At 41.8% G+C, this 25,870-nt stretch overlaps 1 protein-coding gene across 1 annotated transcript in view; it reads left to right on the plus strand.

Annotated features, from left to right (window-relative positions):
- The first annotated feature begins 7,249 nt into the window (after window positions 1-7,249).
- Window positions 7,250-25,870, plus strand: part of LOC122565173 (cyclic AMP-responsive element-binding protein 3-like protein 3) — a 102,779-nt gene continuing 84,158 nt past the window's right edge. Inside the window, exon 1 of the mRNA XM_043720876.2 lies at window positions 7,250-7,482. Coding sequence (XP_043576811.2) covers window positions 7,426-7,482 — 57 coding nt within the window. The 5' untranslated portion in view covers window positions 7,250-7,425. The remainder of the gene's footprint in view (window positions 7,483-25,870) is intronic.

Consider the following 25,870-nt stretch of genomic DNA (forward strand, 5'->3'; position numbering starts at 1 on the left):
GCGGGGCTGTGTTCACAACTCTTTGTAGTTTCTTACGGTCCTGGGCAGATCATAGAGTCATAGAGATGTACAGCATGGAAACAGACCCTTCGGTCCAACCCGTCCATGCCTACCAGATATCCCAACCCAATCTAGTCCTACCTGCCAGCACCCTGCCCATATCCCTTCAAACCCTTCCTATTCATATACCCACCCAAATGTCTCTTAAATGTTGCAATTGTACCAGCCTCCACCACTTCCTCTGGTAGCTCATTCCATACATGTACCACCCTCTGCCCCTCTTTCCCCTCTCAGCCTAAACCTATGCCCTCTAGTTCTGGTCTCCCCGACCCAGGGAAAAGACTTTGCCTATTTATCGTATCCATGTCCCTCATAATTTTGTAAACCTCTATAAGGTCACCCCTCAGCCGCCGACGCTCCAGGGAAAACAGCCCCAGCCTGTTCAGCCTCTCCCTATAGCTCAAATCCTCCATCCCTGGCAACATCTTTGTAAATCTTTTCTGAACCCTTTCAAGTTTCACAACATCTTTCCGATAGGAAGTAGACCAGAATTGCATGCAATATTCCAACAGTGGCCTAACGAATGTCCTGTACAGCCGCAACATGACCTCCCAACTCCTGTACTCAATACTCTGACCAATAAAGGAAAGCATACCAAACGCCTTCTTCACTATCCTATCTACCTGCGACTCCACTTTCAAGGAGCTATGAACCTGCACTCCGAGGTCTCTTTGTTCAGCAACACTCCCTAGGACCTTACCATTAAGTGTATAAGTCCTGCTAAGATTTGCTTTCCCAAAATGCAGCAACCTCGCATTTATCTGAATTGAACTCCATCTGCCACTTCTCAGCCCATTGGCCCATCTGGTCCAGTTCGTGTTGTAATCTGAGGTAACCCTCTTCGCTGTCCACTATGCCTCCAATTTTCATGTCAGTTGCCATACCAAGCCGTGATGCATTCAGATAGAATGCTTTCTATGGTGCATCTATAAAAATTGGTTACTTGCATCCTGTCCAACAAAGACCAACACAAAATGCTGTTCAATTCACTGTGATCACTTTATCCTTCATTCTTAATTTCGCAGAATTATTTTCTACAGGACTGACACTTACTTTACTAACTCTTCCTTTTTAAATATCTGAAGAAACTTTCCCTATTTTTATATTTTTGGCTAACTTTCACTTGTACTCCTTATCAATCTTTTAGTAACTCTTTTTTTTAATATTCTGTTCAAACTTCTGACTTGCCACCTATCTTTGCAGAATTATATGTCTTTTCTTTGAGTTTGATGCTTTTGTTAACCTTTTTGGTTAAGCACAGATGGTGGATATGTCATTTAGAAATGTTCTTGTTTGTTGGAATGTACCTATTCTGCGCTTACTGGAATATACCTTTAAATGGGTTCGCGAATGCATTGCTATTGACCTATCCCTTAATTTAAATTGCCAGTTCGTTAGCTCTGTTTTCATGCCCTCATAATTGCCCTTCTTTACATTCAAAACAGTAGTCATCTCTCTCTTAAACTGCTTGTAAAATTCAATCATATTATGATTGCTGCTACCCATGGGCACTTTTGCTATGATATTTGTCATTAATCTTATCTTTTCGGTCAAAACCTGATTGAGTATAGCCTGCTCTCTGATTTGTGAAGTAACACGTTGGTCTAAGAAACTGTCCTGAAAACATTAAATAAATTCTTCAACTAGACTACTTTTTCCCAAATGATGTTTGCACACTATTTATAGGTTAAAATTCCCTTGATAATTGCTTACCCATTTGACAAGCTCCCATTATTTCTTCCTTGATAACCTATCCTACCATGTGGTTATTGTACACAACTCCCACAAGTGACCTGCTGCCTATGTCATTTCTCATCTTTATCCAGACTCTTCTGAAATACCAGAGGCTGGTATCCTGTCACCAAGTCACCCTTTATTTACATTTGGAAAGTGCTTGACTCTGATTCAGCTCCCTCAGAGCCAGCTTTCAGAATGAACAGGATGTCTGACAATCCTGTTCTTATCTGTCAGCCAAGGCTCTCATTTGTTCCAAATTAACAGTGCCAAAGAGAGAACCCATATTCTATGAGATCCCCCCAGCTGACCTTGTTACAATCATGGCACTTCTATATCCTGGTTTCCTGAATTAAGGCCATCCCTCCCTATTGTGCTAATATCATCTTTAGTTAACAGATCCACTCCTCCACCTTTTCCTAGCTTCATGTCCTTCCTAAATGTCACATTCACTTCAATATTCAGTTTTTAGTCTACATCATGCTACAGCATTTTTTATCTATGGCCACTACATCATATTTACATATGTCAACTCCTCTATTTTGTTTGGAATGTGGAGTTTGCACATTCTCCCCATGTCTGCGTAGGTTTCCTCCAGGTGCTCTGGTTTCCTCCCACAGTCCAGAAATGCGCAAGTCAGGTGAATTGGCCGTACTAAATTGCCTGTAGTGTTAGGTGAAGGGGTAAATGTAGGGGAATGGGTCTGCGTGGGTTTCTCTTCGGAGGGTTGGTGTGGACTTGTTGGGCCAAAGGGCCTATTTTCACACTGTAAGTAATCTAATCTAATCTAATCATGTCTGTTTAAATAATGCCTTAAGTTTTGTTCTTTCATTATGTTTGTAATCTCTGGCTTTATCTGTTGATCTGCTCCTTGTTCTGCATTCTCTGTTTGTTGCAGGAACAGTGTCAATCCCTTGGTATGTTGTCCCCTACTGCCACTACATTACATTTGACTCTCCCACTTTAATGGCCAACTGTGCCATGGTAATTTTGTTCATCCAACCCATGACTCCCTGCTCCCTTCCAGACAAGCTGAGAGAACCTCAAAACCGTTGGACTATCACAGCGGCTGACACTCCTGCAAACCTCTCTTCTAGGTTCCCTTACTTGCCTCGCTAGCAGAAACACACCTCTGTCCGTGACCAAAGACCATATGACAATATCACTTCTGAAGAGATGTAAGTGCCATCTGGTACAAAGAAGCCAGGTAACATTCCCCAACCTGATTCATCACAGTGTCTGTAGTTTAGCCTACAGCTCAGAAACTCTGGACTGAAGCTGCTCAAATGTGAAACACATACTGTAGATATTTTTGCCCTGGAGCATAATGGTTTCCTTGAGATTCTGCATCTTCAGGGACTGTATCTCAGTGAGAGTCTGCACTTTAGGAACTTTCCCCCAGTGAAAAGCAGAACCTTCCTACTCAACCTCTTCCCGTGAAAAAATCCCTCCATATCTAGGATCAAGCCTGTGAACATTCTTTGAACGATCTCCAATGCCAGAATAATTCTCCTTCTTTAAGGGAACCAAAACTGGCCACAGTAATTTAGGTCTGACAAGCACTTTGTTTAGTTTTAGGAACACGTCCTTATTTGTATACTCCATTCCCTTTGAAATAAAGACCAACATTCCAATTGTCTTCTCTATTATTTAAGCCACTGTGCCACCACTACAATATTTTTCTATCGACTTCCTTTAATATCCTCAGGTGCAACCCATCGTTTGTTTTTTTGCTTTAGTGACAGTTACTATATTTATTTCCTTTCCACTTTTGACCATTTTTGGTATTCTCTTAGGCTGCCATTTATGATTCCCCATTATTATTTCACTAGCTTCATTTTTCAAAGGTCCTATGTTCACTTTAGCTTCTCTCTTCCTTTTTATAAAAGTACAGAAGCTCTTAGTCTCTGATTTTATACTGCTTGCTATTTTACCCTCACAGTTAATTGTCTTTACATTCTTGGTGATCATTTATTGCCTTTTAAGATTTCCCGATCCTCTGCCATTTTTCCACCAATGTTTTTGCTGCGAAATTTCTTTCCCAGTCTATTCCAGCCATCTGTGTCCCCATTCCTTTGCAATTATCCTGATTATGTTTTGGACAATTATTTCCAATTCAAGTTTCACTCTCAACTTGTTTCTTTGGGGATCTTTTACTTTGAAATCATTTATTGAATTTGCCACATTAAATATATCCTATCCAAAGTAGCCTGATCCCTGGTTGGATCAATTAGATCTTGTTCTAGAAAACTGTCCCTCATGAGTACCTCTGCCAGTCTGATTTTCCCAATTTGCATGGGGATTGAAGTCAACCATGATAATATATTGCCTTTTTACATGCTCTCTTTATCTCCTATTTATTTTTTGTCCTACAGTGTAGCTACTTTTAGGAGGCTTGTACACTACTCCCACCCTTATCTTCTTCCCTTTCTTATTTCCAACCTACATCCATATCGATTTTACATCTTCTGATTCAAAATTGTTTCTTGCTGTCAAACTTATTCAATCCATTCCAACAAAACTACCCCACCACCCTTCCCTTCCTGCCTGTCCTTTGGAAAATAAGATTAGATTAGATTCCCTACAGTGTGGAAATAGGCCCTTTGGCCCAACCAGTCCACACTGACCCTCCAAAGAGTAACCCACACCCCTCTGACTAATGCACCTAACACTATGGGCAAGTTAGCATGGCCAATTCACCTGACCTGCACATCTTTGGATTGTAGGAGGAAACCCATGCAGACACTGGGAGAATGTGCAAACTCCACACAGTCGCACAAGGCTGGAATTGAACCTGGGACCCTGGTGCTGTGAGGCAGCAGTGCTAACCACTGAGCTACTGTGATTTGAGGTCAAGATGCCTCCTGAGACATTGATGTTTAGTTATATCTAGGAACCTGAACTTTTGCCTACATTGCATTTATGGCCTCCTGCAAGCTGCATGTCTCTCTTTATCGGCTTTCTTTGAAGCAGGAGGCCTGTGAGGAGAAGTTTTCTCATGGTTATCTTGGCCCTCCTCTCTAGTCCAAAGTAAAATAGATAAAGCAGAACACATGATGCTCTGAATGCCCTCGTGACAAATGATGATCAGGTCCACAAATCTTCAAAATGGTAATGATCACCTCCAAAATTGCAGAAATAATTTGTAAAATAGTAACATTAGGGCAACACAGTGACTCATTGGTTAGAACTGCTGCCTCACAGTGCCAGTGACCTGGGTTTGATTCCGCCATCAGGTGGTTGTCTGAGTGGAGTTTGCACATTCTCCCCGTCACTGAGTGGGTTTCTTTCCATAGTCCAAAGATGTGCAGATTAGGTAATTGGTCATGTTAAATTGCCCATAGTGTTTAAGGATGTGTAGGTTAGGTGAATTAGCCATGGGAAATGCAGGGTTACAGGGATGGGGTACAGGCTGCTGTTCGGAAGGTTGGTGTGGACTCAATGGGCTGAGTGGCCTGTTTCCACACTTGTAGGATTCTGTGATCCTAAAAAACTCTCAGAAAAAAATACTGTGAGCACAAACCTATCACAAAATTAGGCAAGGCAGCAAGTTGCGAAGCCTTAGTATTCAGGGGGATTTATGCCTGTTATTCCTTCAGCTATGTTGACTCTTTTCTCCTGCTTTTCTTAGTGAGTTACAGGACTGTACCTTAAGCCAATTCGATTTACTCCACGTGATATCAAGAAATGGTTGGAGGCACTGGATACTGCAAAGGGTACGGGCCTTGACCACATTCCAGGAACAGTACTGAAGACTTATATTTCAGAACTTGCTGCACCTCTATTCAAACTGTTCCAGAACAGTTACAACACTGGCATCTACCTGACAAAATGGAGAATTGTCCAGGTATATTCTGTACTCAAAAAGGCAGAACAAATTCAAGCCGGCTAATTAGTCTACCTTCAGTCATTAGTAAAATGGTGGAAGGTGTCATCACAGTGCTATCAAGCAGCACCTGCTCAGCATAACCTGCTTAGTGACGCTCAGTTTGTGTTCCACCAGGGACACTCAGTTCCTGACCTCACTACAGCCTTGACTCAAACATGGACAAAAGAGCTGAATTCCAGAGGTGAGGTGAGAGTGACTGCCCTTGACATCAAGGCCACATTTGACTGAGTGTGGCATCAAGCAGCCCCAGCAAAAGTTGAGTTAATTGGTATCAGGGGAATATTCTTCACTAGTCGGAGTCATACATGGCTCAAGTTAAGATGGTTGTGGTTGTTGTACAAGACTTCTCTGCTGGGGTTCCTCAGGGTAATGTCTTGGGCCTAACAATCTACTTCTGCCTGATTGCTGACCTTCCCTCCATCATAAGGTCAGAGGTAGGGATTTTCGCCAATGATTGCACTATGTTCAGTGCCATTTGCAACTCCTCAGATACCGAAGCAGTCCATGTTCAAATGCAACAAGATCTGGACAACAGCCAGGCTTGGGCTGACAGGTGGTAAGTAAGCAATTTGGTGTCAGTAGTGCAATGATTGAATGTTTGTAGATGTGGTCCAATCGAGTTGCTGCTATGTCTTGTATGGTGTCAGAGTTGTTCAGTGGGAGCCATCTAGGTAGGTGGGGAGTCAGGGGGTAACTTACAGCCTGCAGAATTGCTAGTCTATGACTTGCTCTTATAGTCACTGTATTTATATGGTGAGTCCAGTTCAATTTCTGGTCAATAGCAGCCCCCAAAATGTTGATAGTTTGGAATTCAGTAACATTGAATATCGAGAGACAATGGTGAGATAATGTCTTGTGATCATTGTCTCTTATTTGAAGGACAAGGATAATGACAACACCATTACCTGCAAGTTCCCCTCAAAGCCGTACAACATGCTGCTTGGAAATATGTTGCTGCTCTTTCACTGTCATTTGGGTCAAAATTCTGGAATTGCCCCCAAAACAGCATTGTTGGTCTACCTATAGCACATGGACTACTGAAGGCCAAGAAGGAGCTCACCACCACTTTCTCAAGGCAACTAGGGATTGGGACTAAATGCTGGTCCAGACAGCGATCTGATGTCTCATGAATTGATTTTTCAAATAGACTGGTAACCCAAACAGAATCCAATAATTTTCTTCCTACTAGCACTGTATGGGTGCTCATGTATCTGTATCTGTACAGCTCAGTGTGAGTTATTTTGAGATGAACAAATCACCTGAATTATAGACTATGTAAGAAGATTTATTATCCATTATCGTCCTTCATCAGTAAATGAGAGTTATCAGTAAACAAGCCTAATAAAAAACAAGCTAATAAAACATGCCTGCAGTAGTGATGCAACATTTAAGTGATTAATGAAACATGCATTTTCTTCGGTAAGTTGAAATCATGGTTTAAAGTTCATCTCACATTAGTGCCGTACTTTGATTTAAGACTGGTAAAAGTACAACTGAGGAACACCCCCTTTTCTCCTCCCTCATTTATTGCAGGACTTCCAATTCAGTCAGACTGTCCTGGCACTCTTAACCATTCTTTGTTAACAGCTGGTTCACAACCAATCAGATGGACAACTGATGGCGCAACAACTGAAGTCACTTTTGCTTTGTTCGACTTTATCCTGGCCACAGATCGAGTCAGAGAAAGAGAGAGGGTGTACCAGTGAGTGAATGAGAGTGAAACATTTCCAAAACGCAGGAAAATGGAAGGAAAAGGATTTTTGCCAAAATTTCAGGATATGACGCTGGTCACAGGGAAGGTATGTATATTTCAAGTTAAATAAAGTTTTTCAATAAATAATCTGTTTTGGAATTTACTTATCAGCTCTGTTTAAACATGGAGTTCTAAACAGGACAAAGTTCAGACAGAGGTTCAAGTATTGGCTGAGTTTGTGGATGTTATAGTATTTCAGAGCACATTCTGTTTTGCAGATTCCCTGTTAAAAAACGCATGTAACACCTTTCAAAATTTCAGCAAATCACAAAGTTTTGTAAATGGGATATATATTGAAATTCATTCGTTATCAAGAAAGACAGCAGCAAATTATTGTATAGGAAGCTCACAAAAACAACACCGCAACAATGGTTAGATAGTCTATGTTAGTGATATTGTTTGAGCGGTGGATATTGACCAGGGAGAGCTCCGTTGCGGTTCTTTCAATAAAGTCATGAGATCATTTACACCCAGCTGACAGAGGAGATGGACTCTCAGTTTAATTCTCCCCCGAAAGACAGCCCTCCTTCAGTGTTATAGGCAATGCCAGCCTAAATTCACTTGTCCAAGACTCTATTTTGGGATGTAAACCCATAACGTTTTTTTTATCAGAGGTTAGTGTGCTATATATCAGTTAATGCAAGTATCTTTAACTATCAGCAATGTGATGTTATAGTGGGAATACAGCGAAGTGACCCTAGTTTATTTCTTGAAACATGGAAATTCAGAAATGAGAGTCCTGACATTATGACAGGCAGTGGTTAAAATGGTAGCTAGCCACTATATGGTCATTGCCAACACATTTGGGCATCCCGCCATTTTAGCTTTTCTATTTCTGGTGTGTGTAAGGGCCCACCACACTTCAGTGGCGGTTCAATAATATTTTAAAATTGTCTAATAATATAATTCTGACACTGATACAATTTTAACCCCAGACCCACAAGTTGAAGCCAGAGAGAGCCCAGAAACGGAAATATTGAATACATTGTTTTGAAGGTTTACTTGTGGGAGAAATGGAGCTGGAGTATTGCCCCAGTCCCAACAAGCATTCCTGAAACCCCTTGTAGTTTAATGAGATTCATATAATTGATCACATGACTCTTATATGAGAGAAAGAGAAGACATCAGTCTAGTATCAGCATGTGAAGACAGAAGTCTTAAGACACTACACGAGAGAGTTATATTCAATAATAGAAAATGTACAGGTGTAAATAAATCATAGAATCCCTAAAGTGTGGAAACAACCCTTCAGCCCAACAAGTTCACACTGATCCTCCAAAGAGTAATTCACCCAGACCCATTCCCCTATCCTATACTTACTTCTGACTAATGCACCTAACCTACACATCTCTGAACACTATGAGCAATTTAGCATGGCCAATTCACCTAAACTGCACATGTTTGGATTGTGGGAAGAAACCTATGCAGACATGGGGAGAGCGTGCAAACTCCACACAGACAGTCACCCAAGGTTAGAATCGAGCCTGGGTCCCTGGCATTGTGAGGCAGCAGTGTTATCCACTAAGCCACTGTGCTGCCCCACATATAAGTTCATAAGGGGGTGAAGAGCCTTATTTAGAGATAAGGAGTGAGCAACCTCAGGCTAGAGTGGATGCGCAGTCACTGACAGCCTGAGATACTCCAACTTTCAAAGTGCAGGTAGCTGCATTGGCTTAAAGAAACAAGAAAAAGCATGGTGTTCACTCAAGAATAAATTTCAAGGGTAGGAGCTGCAGTTAAAACAGGGTCCAAGGGACCCACTTGAAAGGCAAACATTCCAAAGGGATGGAACCTTCAGAAGCTTTGATGGAGCAGCTGGGTAACAAGTGGAAGACTCCAAAAGCAGGTCAAACTCTTGGATGGCTTTGAGAACAAAACTAAAAAAGAGAAGACTCTATACGCATGGAAAAGGCATTGGAAAAGTTCAATTAAAGAGCTACAGAAGGAGAACACTGAAGGATGGGAAGAAATGAACCTTGGAAGTCTTTGAAGTATGGCCCTGAACCAGCTATACACTGGAGAAGAACAACATAGGATTGGAAAACTTTGACAGTACGCAGGAAAAACCCAATTAGTCACCCAGGTTAGAAAGGCACAATCGTCATTTTTATGTGCTGAGGCTCCAATAGCTGATGTTATTCTGCCAGGACAAAGCGTGAGAGAAAATACTACAGAGTACATTGATAAAAACATAGGTTTAGGATGAGAGGGAAAAAATTTAAAAGGGACAAATGGGGCAATGTTTTCATGCAGAGAGTGGTGCATGTATGGAACGAGTTGCAATGTTTAAAAGACATCTGGATGGGTGAATAAATAGGAAGGGTTTAGAGGGATATGGGCCAAATTCTGGCAAATGGGGCTAGATTAATTTAGGATATCTGGTCGACATAAGCGGGTTGGACTTAAAGGTCTGTTTCCTTACTGTATATCTCCATGACTCTATGTACAAACGAAATTTACTGCTAGAATGGGTGAGATTTAATCAGAGATCTCAACATTTGTAGAATTGTTGGAAGCCTTATTAGTGGATTTATTTATCAAACAGGATGTTGCAGGTACAGAGCTATGAAGGATGAATTAATTGGACACAATGTAATTGTCATTGTAAGGGATGAAGGAAGTTATCAGACTTTTTCAATACAAGGCCAAGTTACCTTGGGAACATTGGCTACGTAGGCCGAAATCAAGATCTTAAATTGTACACCACTGTGGGAAAACACCCTGGATTCTTCTGATATAGTCGGATGGGTTGCCCCAAATTGATGCTGCTACCCTCCTGGAAGACCACCCAAATGCCAAAAGATCACATATCTGCCAGAACCCACAGGTGGCATCCAGTTTTGTGAAAAACTTGCTTGTGGCTAATTTTGATTCTAACCCTAAACCTAATCCTAACCCTCAGGGTATCTATCAGACTTTCATTGAGAGACAAACTGGGATGAATTCCCCTTCTTAGTCCTTTGTTTAACACAGTAAGGTGCACACACAATCTCCATTTATCTTGGGAAAGGTTACCAGCCCGGATCACCACTGTGTTAGCTCCACTGGCAACATGATGTTGTTATCAATCATGTTGTGTAATGGAAATGTTATTCTTTCCCTTCAAAGAATGAGGAATTTTCCTGGGAGTTAATGCCAATGGTTTTAACCTCCTCTTGGAATATAATGGGATAATTCTGCTTCAACTTTTGAATAGTTTTAGAAATTCTTCTTTATTCTTCTATCATCTTAATTCTGAAATAACATATCCACTCTTTTTAAGAGACTGAGATGTATATAAACATTACTGTTTACTGAGGGGGTGGCACAGTAGCTCAGTGGTTAGCACACATGCCTCACAGCGCCTGGGAACTGGGTTCGGTTGCACCCTTGGATGACTGTGTGGAGTTTGCACATTCTTCCCTTGTCTGCGTGCGTTTTCTCTGGGTTGTTTTCCTCCCATAGTCCAAAAATGTGCCAAGCTAAGCTGCCCATCGTGCTCAGGGATGTGCCGGCTAAATGGATTAGCCATGGAAGTGCAGGGTGACTGGGACTGGGTGGTCTGCCCTTGGGAGGGTCGATGTGGGCTAGATGGGATAAATGGTTTGCTTCCACAGTATAGGAAATCTCTGCTTCAGTGAAAGAGGTTATCTGCTTCCTCAGACTATGTAATGTTTCACTGACATTTTCACCCTCACTTTGGGCTGACCATTTGCAGTGATTTGTACACATACCTGAAGACCTGTGTTTCCTGGACTTTGGAGATTTATGGTAGCTGATCTGATTCTCATAAACTTGAATTATAGCAAGCTGTCTGTCGGTATTGAAACAGATGCTTATGTGTAAAATTTATATTTTTTTCAAGGCCTTGTACATTCAAGTTTATGGTCCGGAATCAGTTTTTAGGCTGTTTGCCCTCAGCTGAAAGTATTGTCTTTACCTTTTGTTCTGTATTTTTAACTGCTTAAATTGTTTCGTTGTTGCATGACTTCCACTTCTTGTTTTATTGTTGCAGAATGTTAGCTTTGTTTTTGAGATGGTGAAATGCTTTTATTTAATAACTTTTGCACAATTTTCTGAAGCGTCCCAACCTGGCACACTTATAGCTCTTAGCTCCCTCTGCAGGACATTTGTTGCATTTGTTATTCTGTTTGAATCCAAGGAGAATGTGAGCCTTGTTGTGGAAGACAAAAGAACTGCAGAAGCTGGAATCTGAAATACACAGGCAGGAGGTTGGACGAACACAGCAAGCCAGGTAGCAGCAGGAGGTGGTGAAGTCCACCTCCTGCTGGAGGTGGGTGGGGGGAGCTGCAGATAAGGGCAGTGAAGGAGGCAGGTGGTGAAATGGGGATAGGTGAAGACAGGTAAAGGGTACGACCTGGTTAGTCGATGGGAGGAATGAATCCAGTTGGTGGCAGGGAGCAGTGGAAGGGAGGGGACGGGGCTGGGATGGGAGTCGGGGGATGGGGAGGGAGGTTATTTGAAATTAGAGAACACAATGTTGAGTCCTCCAGGCTGCAGCCTGCCCAGGCGGAAGATGAGGTGTTGTTCCTCCAGATTGCATTGTGGTTCATTTTGGCAATGGAGGAGGCCAAGGATGGTCATGTCAGAAAGGGAGTGGTTGGGGGAATTGAAATGGGCGGTGACTGGGAGGTCCAGTCAGCCCCCGCGGACCCAGCTGTGATGCTCGGTGAACTGTTCCCTAAGGTTATATTCGGTCTCCCCAATGTAGAGAAGACCACACCTGATGCAGTAAACTGGTTGGAAGGGAGGCAGGTGGACCTCTGTCTCATCTGGAAGGATTGTTTGAGGCCTGGATGGAGGTGAGGGGGGTGGTGTACCAACAGGTATTACATCTTTTCTGGTTGCAGGGGAAGGTACCTGGGAGTTCAGAGGGGGTTCATGGGAAGAGTGGTGCAAACCAAGGACTGTCAAAGGGAACGGTCTTTGCAGAAGGCATAGAGGGGTGGACGTTCTTGGTGGTGGGGTGTAGCTAGAGTTGGCAGAAGTGTTTAAGGATGATGCGTTGGATGTGGAGACTGATGGGGTGGTAGGTGAGGACCGGGGAACTTTGTCTTTATTGCGTTGGGGGGGGCGGCGAGTGGGGGTTTGGTTAGAGCAGTGCAAGGGGGAATGGAGGCACTGCAGTGAAGGTCTGTCTAGATGACGGGGGGAAGAAAAGCATGTTGTTCAAACTAAGTGGACATCTGGGAAGGTCGTGAGTGGAATGTCTGCTCATTCGAGCAGATGCAGTGGAGGCGGGGGAATTGGGAGAATGGGATGGAGTTCTTACATGATACTAGTTGGGAGGAGGTGTAGTCCAGGTAGCTATAGGAGTCTGTAGGTTTGTAATAAACATCCATCTGGAGTCTGTCACCGGAGATGGAAATGGTGAGGTTAAGAAAGGGGAGGGAGGTATCTAAGGTGGACCAAGTGAATTTGAAGGCAGGATGAAAATTGTGGGCAAAGTCGATGAACTGCTCCAGTTCAGCAGTGAAAAGCATCAAACTGCATACAGCGCTCCTTACTAATGGTAAATTCAATGAGAAAATTCATATTTTCCTTATCTAGTCTTAAAGAAGAGAACCTTTGGAAAAAAAGGTCAATAGTACAATTGGAGACAGGAACAAATTGCAACTTTTGAAAGGATAAAGGAGAAGTTATTTCTGCTGATATTTTAACACATTGCAATCCAGACTTATTTACTGTGAATGCATCATCCACAGGAAGAGGAGCAGTATTCATTCAAATATAAGCTAATGGAACATTTTGCTTTGAAAACTGTAATAACTCAAGGAGTGTGACTGGAAAGGAATGTCATTTATTGTTTAACACCAAAAACTACTTGTGGCAGCCATAGGCCAGCCCCAGTTCTGCAGACCCATCCCCGGTGTCTGCTTTATATTTTTAACTTTTTTTTCATATCCAGAAGTGCGTATCACACACAACCGAAAGTTTGTCCAGCACCAAATCACTTTGACTCTTTTTAAAACTACTAACCACCACCACCAGTATTGTCCATGCAGCCAATTAGGTATTTACATGAAAAGCCTATTAAAGCTAATGTAAACCATCAAAAGTGAGGGAGAGGTAAAGGGAAGGGGCGAAATCAAAATGGAGTTGTATGAGGATATAAAGCACTGTATCCCCTGTGGGGCCTACCTCTCTCTAAAGGCATGGAGTGTATCGGTGGAGATCAGGTGCTCCCTCCCCAAAGACACCCAGACGTTGATGTAACCGCAGAAAAGGAGCAGGTAGTCAGCAGAAATGACCCCCTCCACAGCCCACTGCCTGGACCTGTCAATAGCAAACTTGGCCAGGCCCATGAGTAGATCTACTGACTTGCCCACACTGGGTGCCCAAAGATCAGGAGCATAGGGCTGAAATGGCTGGGTCTGCCCGAGAGTTTTTTTATTCCTGTATGGGATATAGGATTAATGGGTAAGGCCTGTATTTGTTGCCCATCCCTAGCTGCCCTTTAACAGATTGGCTCTCCAGGTCATTTCAGAAGGCAGTGAAGAACTGCTTACATTGCTGTAGGTCTGGAGTGCATGTGGAGGTCAGACCAGGTAGATACAGCAGACTTCCTTCCCTCAATGACATTACTGAATCAGACAGGCGTTTACAGCAATTGGCAGTGATTGCTGTCTGGCCTTCTTCTAATTCCAGACGTTTATTAAATTCAAATTTACCATCTGCCATGGTGGGATGAGAACTCCTGTCTCCCAGACATTAGCCTGGATCCCTGCTTGCTAGTCTCATGACATTAACCCTATACTACTGCATCACCTTGCATCTACTTTATTCTCTTTTGTACTTTTTTACGCACAATTGAATGATTTTTTTCCCATCATCAAATCACCACGACTATTCTTCTGTTTTAAGCTATTAACCAGCACCAGTAAACACCTTCCCTGGCCCACCTTGTAGCTAACTAGATATTAAGGGCAATACAAACTACCAAAAGTGAGGGAGAAGTGGAGGGGGCTAAATTACAATAGACAGAGTCTGCTTTATGAAGGGCTGAGGTCATGAGTTCTACCTGGGCAGGCCATTGCCTGTTACCAAGGGGACTCATTCTCAATGAGCTCCAGACGGAGATAAATTTGTGATTCCCCAAGGGCCTAGTAGGGGACCCTCCAAGTCCAAGGTTCTCCCTTGATCCTGTGATGATGGGGCCTCCTGCATCATTTTGCACATGGTCCTATTCCTGTTGCCTTCCAGATTTCGTTGAATGCTGTATAATAAATAGGTCATATGTCTCTTCTGTGAAGACTGGCGAAGAGTCACTGCAAGGGGCTTGCCCTCAGTCATTTGTCCATCAAAACTGTCACCTCTGTGGAGCGTTTCTGTTGGAGATGGTCAATATCTTTGCTTTGTTTTTTAACAATCTTTTTCCTGGTTTTGACCATGTCCGATACTGATCTTTTTTTTTAAGGATAAGTCCCAGGATCCTCGGACTGCTGTCACCAAAATTCCTTATATAGACTGTAACTCCTTGTTATAAGTTTTGAGAGTTAAGAGAAACTTCAACTCCGTGTGGTCCCTGGAGTCAGAGCCTCTTTTTCTGGCTTTCACTTTCTCTTTGATGCCCTTTGGTAATCCATCCTTGTCAATTCTGTACCTGAGGTGCATTACCTCATTTACCTGGAACACATTTTTCTTTTTATAGCTCTTTGTCAGCCTCAGAAAAACGCCATAAGACCTCTTCCAAATTCTCCACGTGTCCTTTGCAATAGCTCCTGATATTACAGTGTCATCCAGAAAGACTGCCATTGTGGGCGCTCCTTGAAGGATGTTCTCTGTTTTCCATTACCCTTTGAAAGATGGTGCAAGTCATTGATATCCCAAAGGGCAAGCATACAGTGTACTCATACAGTCCTTTGTGCGTATTTAGAGTAACATACTTCCTGGATGACTTGTCAAGCTCCAGTTAGAGATAGGTGTCGCTCATATTCAATCTAGAAAATATGTGACCCCCACCTCCTCAGCCAGCTCTTAACATAAGTCTTTTACATGTGGCACAGGGTATCTGTCTAAGTGGGAAACTCTGTAGATGATCAACGCACAATCCCCACAGAGAGGGACTGAGTTGTCAGGTTTTACAACGGGTACTACTGGCGTGTCCCATTTAGCAAACTGCATTGGGCATTTGATGTCCAGTTCCTTTAGATGTTCCAATTTAGCCTCTACTTTGGCACGTGGGAGTAGGCGAGCAGTTCTTTGATTGTAAAGCTGTGAAAACCAAAGTTATCCTTTTACACATTAATCCCTTCTTTGATTTTCAGAATCTTCAACTTATCTAGACAACTGCACTCCACCCAACACCTGGATAGAGGAAAGGCATATATTTATATAGCATCTTAATATCCAAAAAAAACCTCAAACTGTTTCACATTTAATCAATTTCTTTCAAGTGCAGTGGCTGATGTTACTGAGGTACACACAGGTACCCATACTGTACAGAGCAGGATCCCAAATAAATGTGCTTTATAAGGTTTTGATTGAGGGTGGGCTTCTGAACACCTTCTACTTTTCAGAAAGTCTCAATCCTCCTTTCATATCTGGTGAAGCTCTCCTGGAATGATTTGCACTCCTGAAAATATCAAAAGAAGCTTGACAGATAGATAATTCGCTCTTTCCCCCAGTCCCACTCTCTGGAGCACGTTCACCCTTTTCTCTAATTCATTGTACCCCTGAACAGAACAACCTTCCTTATAGTTTGGTTTTTTTGGAAAAAAAAATAAATAAGTTGAAACACGATGCAGTAAATATTGAGGGAATAGGGAATGATGAACCTCTGGTTGCCGTATCTGTCCACCACTGGATCTCCTCACCTCATGACTAGATCTGGCCATTATCACTTGCAGTTTGCAGGACCTTACAGTACTTAAGTTGGCTTTAAAAGTATGTCATTGGCTGTGATTAGGTTTGTGTTGATCAGAGGAGATGAAAGGCACTATATAAATGTTCTTTTATTTAGCTTTATCTATGTCTTTCTGTCATTGCCCCTTCTCCACAGTTCCATACAGTGTAACAATAGGCCTTACAGTCATAGAGATCTACAACACAGAAATTTGCGCATCATCCCATCATGTCCGTGCCAGTCATAAACAGCCATGTAACTATTCTAAACCCATATTCCAGCTCTTAGCCCATACCTTTGTGTGCCTTGGCATTGCAAGTGCACATCTAAATACTTCTTAAATGTTATGAAGGTTTCTGCCTCCTCCACCACCCTTACAGGCAATGAGTTCCAGATTCACACCAGCCTCTGGGTGCAAAACGTTTTCCTCACATCTCCCCTAAATCTCTTATCCCTTACCTTAAATCATTGATTCTTCAATGGGAACAGTTTCTTCCTGCCTACATGATTTATGTTCCAGATAATTTAGTACATCTCAGTTCTGGCCCCTCTCAATCTTATACTCTTTCAATCTCCTCTGCTTTAAGAAAAACCACCCCAGTCTATCCAATCTCTCTTTGTAACTGAAACGCTCCAGCCCAGGTAACATCCTGGTAACTCTCCTTTGACCCTCTCCAGTACTATCACATCCCTCATATAAGGTGAATTCTAAAATTGAACATGATATTCTAGTTGTAGCCTAACCAATGTTTTATATAGTTCCGGCTTAGCCTGCCTGCTCTTAAACACTATGTCTTGGCTAATACATGCCATATGTCTTAACCACTTTATCTACCTGTACTTATACCTTATGGGTCTGGTATACATGCACACCAAGGTTCCTCTTATCTTTGCTGCTTCCCAAGATATTATATTAATTCCAAATCTAACCATTTTTTTTTAACCAAAGGCTGCTTTGTTGGTAGTTTCCGATTCATGATAGTCTGACTTACGAACACTCATTCTTACAAATGAAATCTCATAAAGTGGGGTAATAATATTACTTTTAAATATCTGACATGCAAACATTTCCTAGTATTTATGAATGATGATTTTATATTGTCTTGCATTACGTTCAGACTTGCATACAAATCAACTTGCGAATGTGCTCAAGAATGGAACCTGTTCTCAAACCATGGATCGCCTGCAGCTTTTTTTAGGTGTCAGTTTCAAAATTTGAGGTTGAGACTTTGTTTAGGAATCTTAATCAGAATGCTATTGACTAGCTGGATATTGGTTAGTTGAATAGTATGCTACTCTGTTACAGTATATAGGCACTTGCAAGTGTTCTATAATGAAATTGCAGCCTGGCAGATATAAATTGAAAATTAAGCTGGCTTTCAGCTACCATTTGAGTGTGGATTTTGTATTTAAAATTTCTTATCTTGTAGGTAATTTTCATTATTATTTTTGATTCCATGTTTTGTTTATCAGTTCCTTGAACTTTTCACTAATTTAGAACTAACAAAAATAATTAGTTTTATGCCTGGAGTGATAATAGTGAAAGATATCATTTATGAGTGTTGTAAAAACCATGTTTGCTATGTAATGTACCATCAGCACTTACTGCAGCAAACACTCTCTCCTGTTGTTTTGTAAGGTTTAGATGTTATGCTTAATCATATCAAAACTTATTTTAATGATTCACTAATTAATTCAAATGTTTGTGAGTTGCTTCTATATATCTTTGAGGTTTGATTAGATTAAATTCCCCTACAGTGTGGAAATAGACCCTTCGGCCCAACAAGTCCACACCGCCCCTCTGAAGAGTAACCCACCCAGACCCATTTCCCTCTGACTAATGCACCTAACACTATGGGCAATTTAGCATGGCCAATTCACCTGACCTGCACATCCTTGGATTGTGGGAGGAAACCGGCACACCCGGAAGAAACCCACGCAGACACGGGGAGAATGTGCAAACTCCACACAGACAGTCGCCCAAAGCTGGAATCGAACCTGGGTCCACTTAACATACATTTGATCTGCAGCTCTGACCCACTCATCTATTTACTTTTACAGTGTTGAATATACCATTCGGTGTAATAAAATTGATGTCATATCAATAGCCATAATAAGGCATTCTGTCTAAATTATATGAGCTGGGGTTTTGTTGAAGCAAGGCTGCACCCCTCTCCCGATGGGCAGTTTAAATTAGGCAACAAATCAGACAGATGACTATTTCACAGTGCTGTGATGTAGGTCAGCAGGCAGGCACCAATCACATTGAGGTATTAACACAGCAAAGCAAGGAGTTAAAAGAACTTCACTTTTAAGTTAAAATTTCAGCTAGTGAAATAAATGTATTACTGCATTAAGATGGGAGCTAAAATGGAGACATATGGCTCTTTAAAAGAGTAAAAATTGTTTTAAGTATATGTGGTAATTTTATTAGCAGCATGACACTCCATGAAAGTGAAATAGGCATCTTGGTTTAGCAGTAATTGTGAAGTTGCTATACTGTTAAAAGTTACATCTCATTCGATAAGTGCAAATTCTTTTCAGTGAGGCACAAAGTGCAGGTGTAGGATTCTTGTTGATTCATGAACAAAAAATTGTAGATTGCAATCTGTAGGTGCTTAAGAACATAAGAACCAGGAGCAGGAGTAGACCATCTGGCCTCTTGAGCCTGCTCCGCCATTCAGTAAGATCATAGCTGATATTTTTTGTGGACTCAGATCCACCTATCCTGCTCACCCACCATAACCCTTAATTCCTTTACTGATCAAAAATCTGTCTTTGCCTTAAAAACATTCAACGAGGTAACCTCAACTGCTTCACTGGGCAGAGAATTCCACAGATTCACAACTCTCTGTGTGAAAAAAATCCTCCTCAACTCAGTCATAACTCTGTTCCCACTTATTTTGAGGCTATACCCCCTAATTCTAGTTTCACCTGCCAGTGGAAACAATCACCCTGCTTCTATCTTATCTGTACCCTTCATAATTTTGTATGTTTCTACATGATATCCCTTCATTCTTCTAAGTTCCAACGAGTAAAGTCCCAGTCTACTCAATATCTCCTCATTAGCCAACCCTTTCAACTCCAGAATCAATCTAATGAAACTCTTCTGCACCCCCTCCAGTGCCAATACATCCTTTCTCAAGGGTACCTCTACAATGTATCCTATAGAGCAGCAAAAACTTCTGGATTTCTGTGTTACTCTGCACATGTCCAAACTCCTGCAATTGCTGTAAGTTTCTATGGAATGATGACTGTGACACTAAGAGTTTCATCTCAACTATTGCAGGAGGTTGGAATGTGTAAAAAATGATGTCACTCTGAGATCAGCAAAACTCAGAAATACAGGTCAGAGTAGAAAGAGGAGAGGTATTCAAAGGGAGAGGTCTTAGGCACTACATTAGAGAGCTGTATTTAATAACTTGTATAGGTGTAAGTAAAGAATGTTACAGTGAGCAGAGTGAGATAGCCTTACTGCAGTGTAAGGACAAGCAAGAATGCTAAAGCATTGGAAAAGCCAATTAAAGCCAACAACCTCTTACAGTGCAGACTGAATGTGTAGATACCTAAAGCCCAGCGATCCTAAGAAGTTTCTAACTATGCGAGTGGTGAGGTCTGCATCAGGCATATAATAAAGCATGCGACAGCAAGGGAACTCTTCACAGCCACAGTGTGAAGTCAGATATCAGCCCAAAAGATGCAGCTGCAATGCGGGAAGACTCCAAAGGCTAGGAAAGATCTTTTATAAGGTTTTGACAGTGTAACAAAGTGAGAAGCCTCTGAAGGGTGGGAAGGAACACTGGAAGACTTTGAAGCCAAAACCATACATTGGGAAGACCTTGGAGAACAAGTACTGTTAACTGGAAGACTTTGAGTAATAGGAGGAACAAATCTAAGCTCTCACCCTGGTCAGTGTAATGCGGTACTTGATTGGGATGGGATCTCTATTGTAGACTTTGCTATTGTGGAATGACCACAAAGAGGCCAGAAGTGGGATCTCTGGAAACAACAATTCCAGAGCTGCAGAACTAAATCAGGGTTACATGTGAAACAATAGCGACATCAAGGCAGTACATTCTTACATGATATAGGTCCAATAGCAGGTGGTGTTCTGATAAGACTAAACGTGAAAGAGAATACTACAGATTTTGAGTCATTAAGTAGTTCCACATGTACATTAGCCCAAAACAAAGGGCAAAGTTCAGTTGATATTTTAGCAGAAGAGCAAATAGAGAAAGGGAGATATCTTGAACAGAATTGTACCAATTTATACAATGTCATGGCTATGGAATCTTGAAAGAGGAGTTAATTAGAAATTACATTGTAATAGGTTTCAGGGACAACAAATTGTCATGTTTTCTGTATTCTAAGGAGGACCTCATTTCGGATCCAACATGTTACTGAGGCAGAGATCGGGGCCAGATATTGGTCATTTCTTTAAGGAAGTACTCTGACATGGTCTGATGCAAAACCAGAAATTGCTGGAAATAGTCAGCAGGTCTGGCAGCAGTTCTAGAGAGAAAGCAGAGTTAACATTTTGGGTCCAGTGACCCTTCTTCGGAACGGTCATGATCTGATAATTAGGGCACAAGATGGCACTGTTACCTTCCTTAAAACTTATCAATACACCAATAGAGTGAGAAACAGCAGAATTGATCATAAAGGTTTGGAGGGATATGGTCCAGGAGCAGGCAGGTGGGACTAGTTCAGTTTGGGATTATAGTCGGCACGGACTGGTTAGACCAAAGGGTCTGTTTCTTTGCTGTTTGACTGTATGACTCTATATCGGCATGATCAAGGTATGGGTCAAAACAACACCTCAAATGCAATGAGTGCCCAGCAGATGGTGCTGAGTGCTATCAATATGGGAAAGTGGGATACTTCAATGAAATACTGCAAAGGGGCACTTCCATCACTGTGGAAACAGAGGAAACGACTTACCAAAGGGAAATTTTCAGATCATCGAAAATAATATTGGAGAGAAAACTGTCCAAGAAATTAAAGATGAAGATCGGAAAGTTAAATCAATGTTCCTAGGCAAGGTCAAAAAACGTTAACGGAGATTCTGGATCATCATAAATAATTACAAAAGTTTGAAACAGAATTTAAACTTGATTAAGACACGGCTGTTTCAATACTGGCTAATGGCTTACCATAAGATCATAGAAATAGGAGCATAATTAGGCCATTCAGTACATCATTCGATCATGTCTGATATGTTTCTCAACCTCATTGTCCTGCCACCTCCCCATAACTCTCGATATCCTTTACGAATCAAGAAGCTGTCTATCTCTATCTTAAATAATCTGAGTGAGTCAGTCTCCACAACCTTCTGTGGCAATGCGTTCAACAGAGTCACCACTTTCTGGCTCAAGATATTCCTCCTTATCTCAGTTCTAAAGGGTTGTCCCTTCACTCTCAAGCTGTGCACTCAGGTCCTAGACTATCCTACTAGTGAAAACGTCTTCTCCACATCCACTCTATCCAGGCCTTTCAATATTTTGTAAGTTTCAATCAGATCCTTCTTTCTAAACTTCATCCAGTGCAGACCCAATGTCTTCAATTGCTCTTCAAATGATAAACACTTGATCCCAGGGATCATTCTTGTGAATCTCCTTTGGACCTTCTCCAAAGCATATCCCTAGATTCCTTAGATACAGGGCCCAAAACTACTCACAATACAGGTATTCCAAATGTGGTCTGACCAGAGCGTTATGCAGTGTCAGCAGTACATTCCTGGTCTTGTATTCTAGCTCTCTGAAATAGATGCTAACATTGCATTTGCCTTCCTAACCGAAAACTGAACCTACATGTTAACATTAAGGGAATCCTGAAATAAGACTCCCAAGTCTCTTTGTATTTCAGATTTCCACAGTCTTCCCCCATTTAGAAAATAGTTTGTGCCTCTGTTCTTCCTACCAAACCTCACACTTCCCCACATCGTAGTCCATCTGTTACTTCTTTGCCCACTCTTCTAGTCTGTCCAAGTCCTTCTGCAGCTTCCCCACTTCCTGAACACTACCTGTCCCTCCACCTATCTTTGTGTCATCTGCAAACGTAACAACAATGTCCGCCATTCCTGACCGTTAATGTATAATGTGAATAGTTGTGGTCCCAACACTAACCACTGTGGAACCCCACTAATAACTAATCTTGAAAAAGACTCCTTCATCCTGACTTTCTGTCTTCTGCCAGTCAGCTAATCCTCTTTCATGCCAGTACCTTGTCCCTCACACCATGAGCTCTTAACTTATTTTGCAGTCTCTTGTGCAGCACCTTGTCAAAGACCTCCTGGAAATCCAAATAGAATCACATCTACAGGCCCTCATAAAATCCCTCCAGTGTGGAAACAGGCCCTTCGGTCCAACATTGACCCTCTGAAGACTAACCCACCCAGACCCATTCCTCTACCTGATGTTTACCCCTGGCTAATGCACCTAGCCTACACATCCCTGAACACTATGGGTAATTTAGCATGGCAAATCCATCTAACCTGTACATCTTTGGATTGTGCGAGGAAATCGGAGCACCTGGCGGAAACCCACACAGACACGGGAAGAACATGTTAACTCCACACAGACAGTCGCCTGAGGCTGGAATCAAACCTGGGTCCCTGGCACTGTGAGGCAACAGTGCTAACCACTGAGCCACCATGCTCTCCTTTGTCTAACTTATTCATTATCTTTTCAAAGAATTCCAACAAATTTGTCAGGCATAACCACCCCTTGATGAAGCCATGCTGACTCAGCCCTATTTTACCATGCATTTTCAAGTACTCTGCAATCTCTCCCTTGATAATGGACTCTGAAATCCTACCAATGACCAAGGTCAGGCAAACTTGCCTATAATTTCCAAATTTCTCCCTCCCTTCTTAAATAGGGATGTTGTATTTGCCATTTTCTAGACCATTGGGACCCTCCAAAACTCCAGTGATTCTTAAAGGATCACCACAAATGCCTCCACAATCTCCTCAGCTATCTCCTTCAGAAATTTGGGGTATAGTCCATCTGGTCTGAGTGATTGATCCACTTCAGTTCTTATGCTTCTCCAGCACCTTCTCCAAGGGCTGGCCACTGCAATCACTTCTGCCCCTGATTTTCTTGATGTTCTGGGATGCTGCCGAGTTTAGTTTCTCTGCCATTTCTCTGTTCTCCAACCTCATTTTCCAGTGGTCCAATGTCCACTCTTGTCTCTTTCTTATGTTATATAAAGCTGACAAACGCTTGTAATCTTTTTAATTACTTGCTTGCTTACCCTCATATTTTATCTTCTTCCCCTTATTACTTTTGTAGTTGTCCTTTGCTGGTTTTTAAAGGCTTTCCAGTCTTCTGACTTCTCGTTAACTTTACCACATTATATGATTTTTCTTTTGCTTTTCTGCTGCCCCTCACTTCTGTTGTCAGCCATAGTCACTTCATCCTCCCCTTAATATGTTTCTTCATTTTTGGGGGTGAATTTCTGCTGTGGCTCCTGAATTACCCTAAAACTCCTGCCATTGTTACTGTACAAACTTCTCTGCTAGGATCCCCTTCCAATCAACTCTGGCTAGCATTTTCCTCAACTCTTTATCATTACCTTTATTCATTGGTAATACCATTACATCTGATTCAATCTTCTCTCGCTCAAACTGCAAGGGTGCATTCTGTCATTTTATGGTCACTGCCCCCTAGGGGTTGCTTCATCTTAAGCAGGAAATTTGCCAGTCTTACCCATCTGGACCCATCATGTGTGATACCAGATTCACAGCTGTGTGGTTGCCCCTTAACACCTGTCTGGATAATTAGGAATGAACAACAAATCCTGGCCTGGCCAGTGATGCCCACTTCCCATGACTGAATTCAGTAAGCTATATATATCCTTTCCTGCGCTTTCCAGTATGTTGTAGGAAGGGATAGGTTATGTAGATAGGAAAGAGCTGCGTGTTCATTTTTACTGAGTGAAGTGATTCTCCCTTTCCTAAACTTTGCTCCTAATGCCCTTTGATGATTCAATGGGTGAATGGTGTGGTACTGAGTCATAGGGAGAGATACCCAAGGCAGGGCAGGGCTGTGAGAGCAATAAATACTGCTTCAGTAATCTCTGCTGCAAATACTCGTATATGGATATAGCGAAAGAATCTTTTCAGATATTTGCCAGATGAATGAGTTCAGAAATGAGAAATGGTTTTACCCAGTGAACCACTAACATTTAGAAAGCACTGTGTGAAATAATGGTGGGAACAGATTCACTTCGATTAAGAACTTTTAAAACAAGAACTTCAAAAAGAAAAGTTTCAGCACTTTGGGGAAAAAGTAGGGATTGAGTCTAAATGGGTAGTTCTTTCAAAGCACTGACACAGGCAAGTTGGGCTGAATGACCTCCTATGATGTGTATTTCTAGGATTAAGCAACAGAATTAAGCTTGTCCATGATGTTAACTGTGGTGTGTCACTCTGCCAATGCACTTTGTCAAAGCTAATCTTTGGACAGCAGGCTATTGTCTAAGATGACCATCAATATCTCTGAGCTATTGATTTTAACTATGCCCTAGAAGAATGTAACAATAATGTGTACTGTACTCCTGTGAAACCCAACATTGGTTTTGATGAATATAATCACTCTTGAAGTTATTAAACTTGTAGAAAATAACACAAAGCATCAAAGTGGCATTTCTGCACAGTGTAGTCAATTGTTGTGACTTAAGGTGACTTGTGTACATTCAGGTCTGGGTTTTAAAGATTTTCTGAGTGATATACTAAATGACTGATCTGAAAGTACGTTTATTTTCTTTGTAAAATCTTGTACTTTTAGTCTCGCAACATAAAAAGAGTCTCCTGTTGATGGTGGCTCAATGAAAAGTGAAGTCAATGAAAATAGAAACAGTGGGAGATGTGAAGCATGTGATTTGCTAGTAATTCCTGCCCAAGTATTCAAAACCAAAACTTTTCCCACTTTTGTAAACCCCTGCCAAAAAGATTTGGTTGCTGTATCAAGTAGGACGGTACAGTGGCTCAATGGTTAGCACTGCTGCCTCACAGCACCAGAGTCCCAGGTTGTTTCCAGCCTCGGGTGACTGTCTGTGTGGAGTTTGCACATTCTCTCTGTGTCTGTGTGGGTTTCCTCTGGGTGCTCCGGTTTCCTCCCACTGTCCAAAGATGTGCAGGTCAGGTGAATTGGCCATGCTAAATTGCCCACAGTGTTAGGTGCATTAGTCAGAGGGAAATGGGTCTGGGTGGGTTACTCTTCGGAGGGTCAGTGTGGGCTTGTTGGGCTGAAGGGCCTGTTTCCACACAGTAGGGAATCTAATCTAAACTCTCAACATTATAATGTAATTGCACTATTTCATTAATGTAATTATGTCATTTCTTAAAGTTATTTAATGAATGTTAGTCAACAGAACCATGAAAGTGTTTCCTGTTGCTTGTACATAGTGCTATGTGATGGGTGTTACTTGCATGGGGTTGTCACCCATACCTTTGAGATATTATGTAGAAATGGACTTCAGTCAACTTTACAAGTCCAAGTCCAAACAACATCCACAGGGAGGGAACACACTATCTTCGATATAACTGTTTGTTAACAATTTTTAATCAATAGTTCTTAGGTCCACT

Source organism: Chiloscyllium plagiosum, unplaced genomic scaffold (assembly GCF_037043375.1).
Source record: "Chiloscyllium plagiosum isolate Xiang-an unplaced genomic scaffold, Cpla_swu_hap1 HiC_scaffold_28, whole genome shotgun sequence".
Taxonomy (NCBI): domain Eukaryota; kingdom Metazoa; phylum Chordata; class Chondrichthyes; order Orectolobiformes; family Hemiscylliidae; genus Chiloscyllium; species Chiloscyllium plagiosum.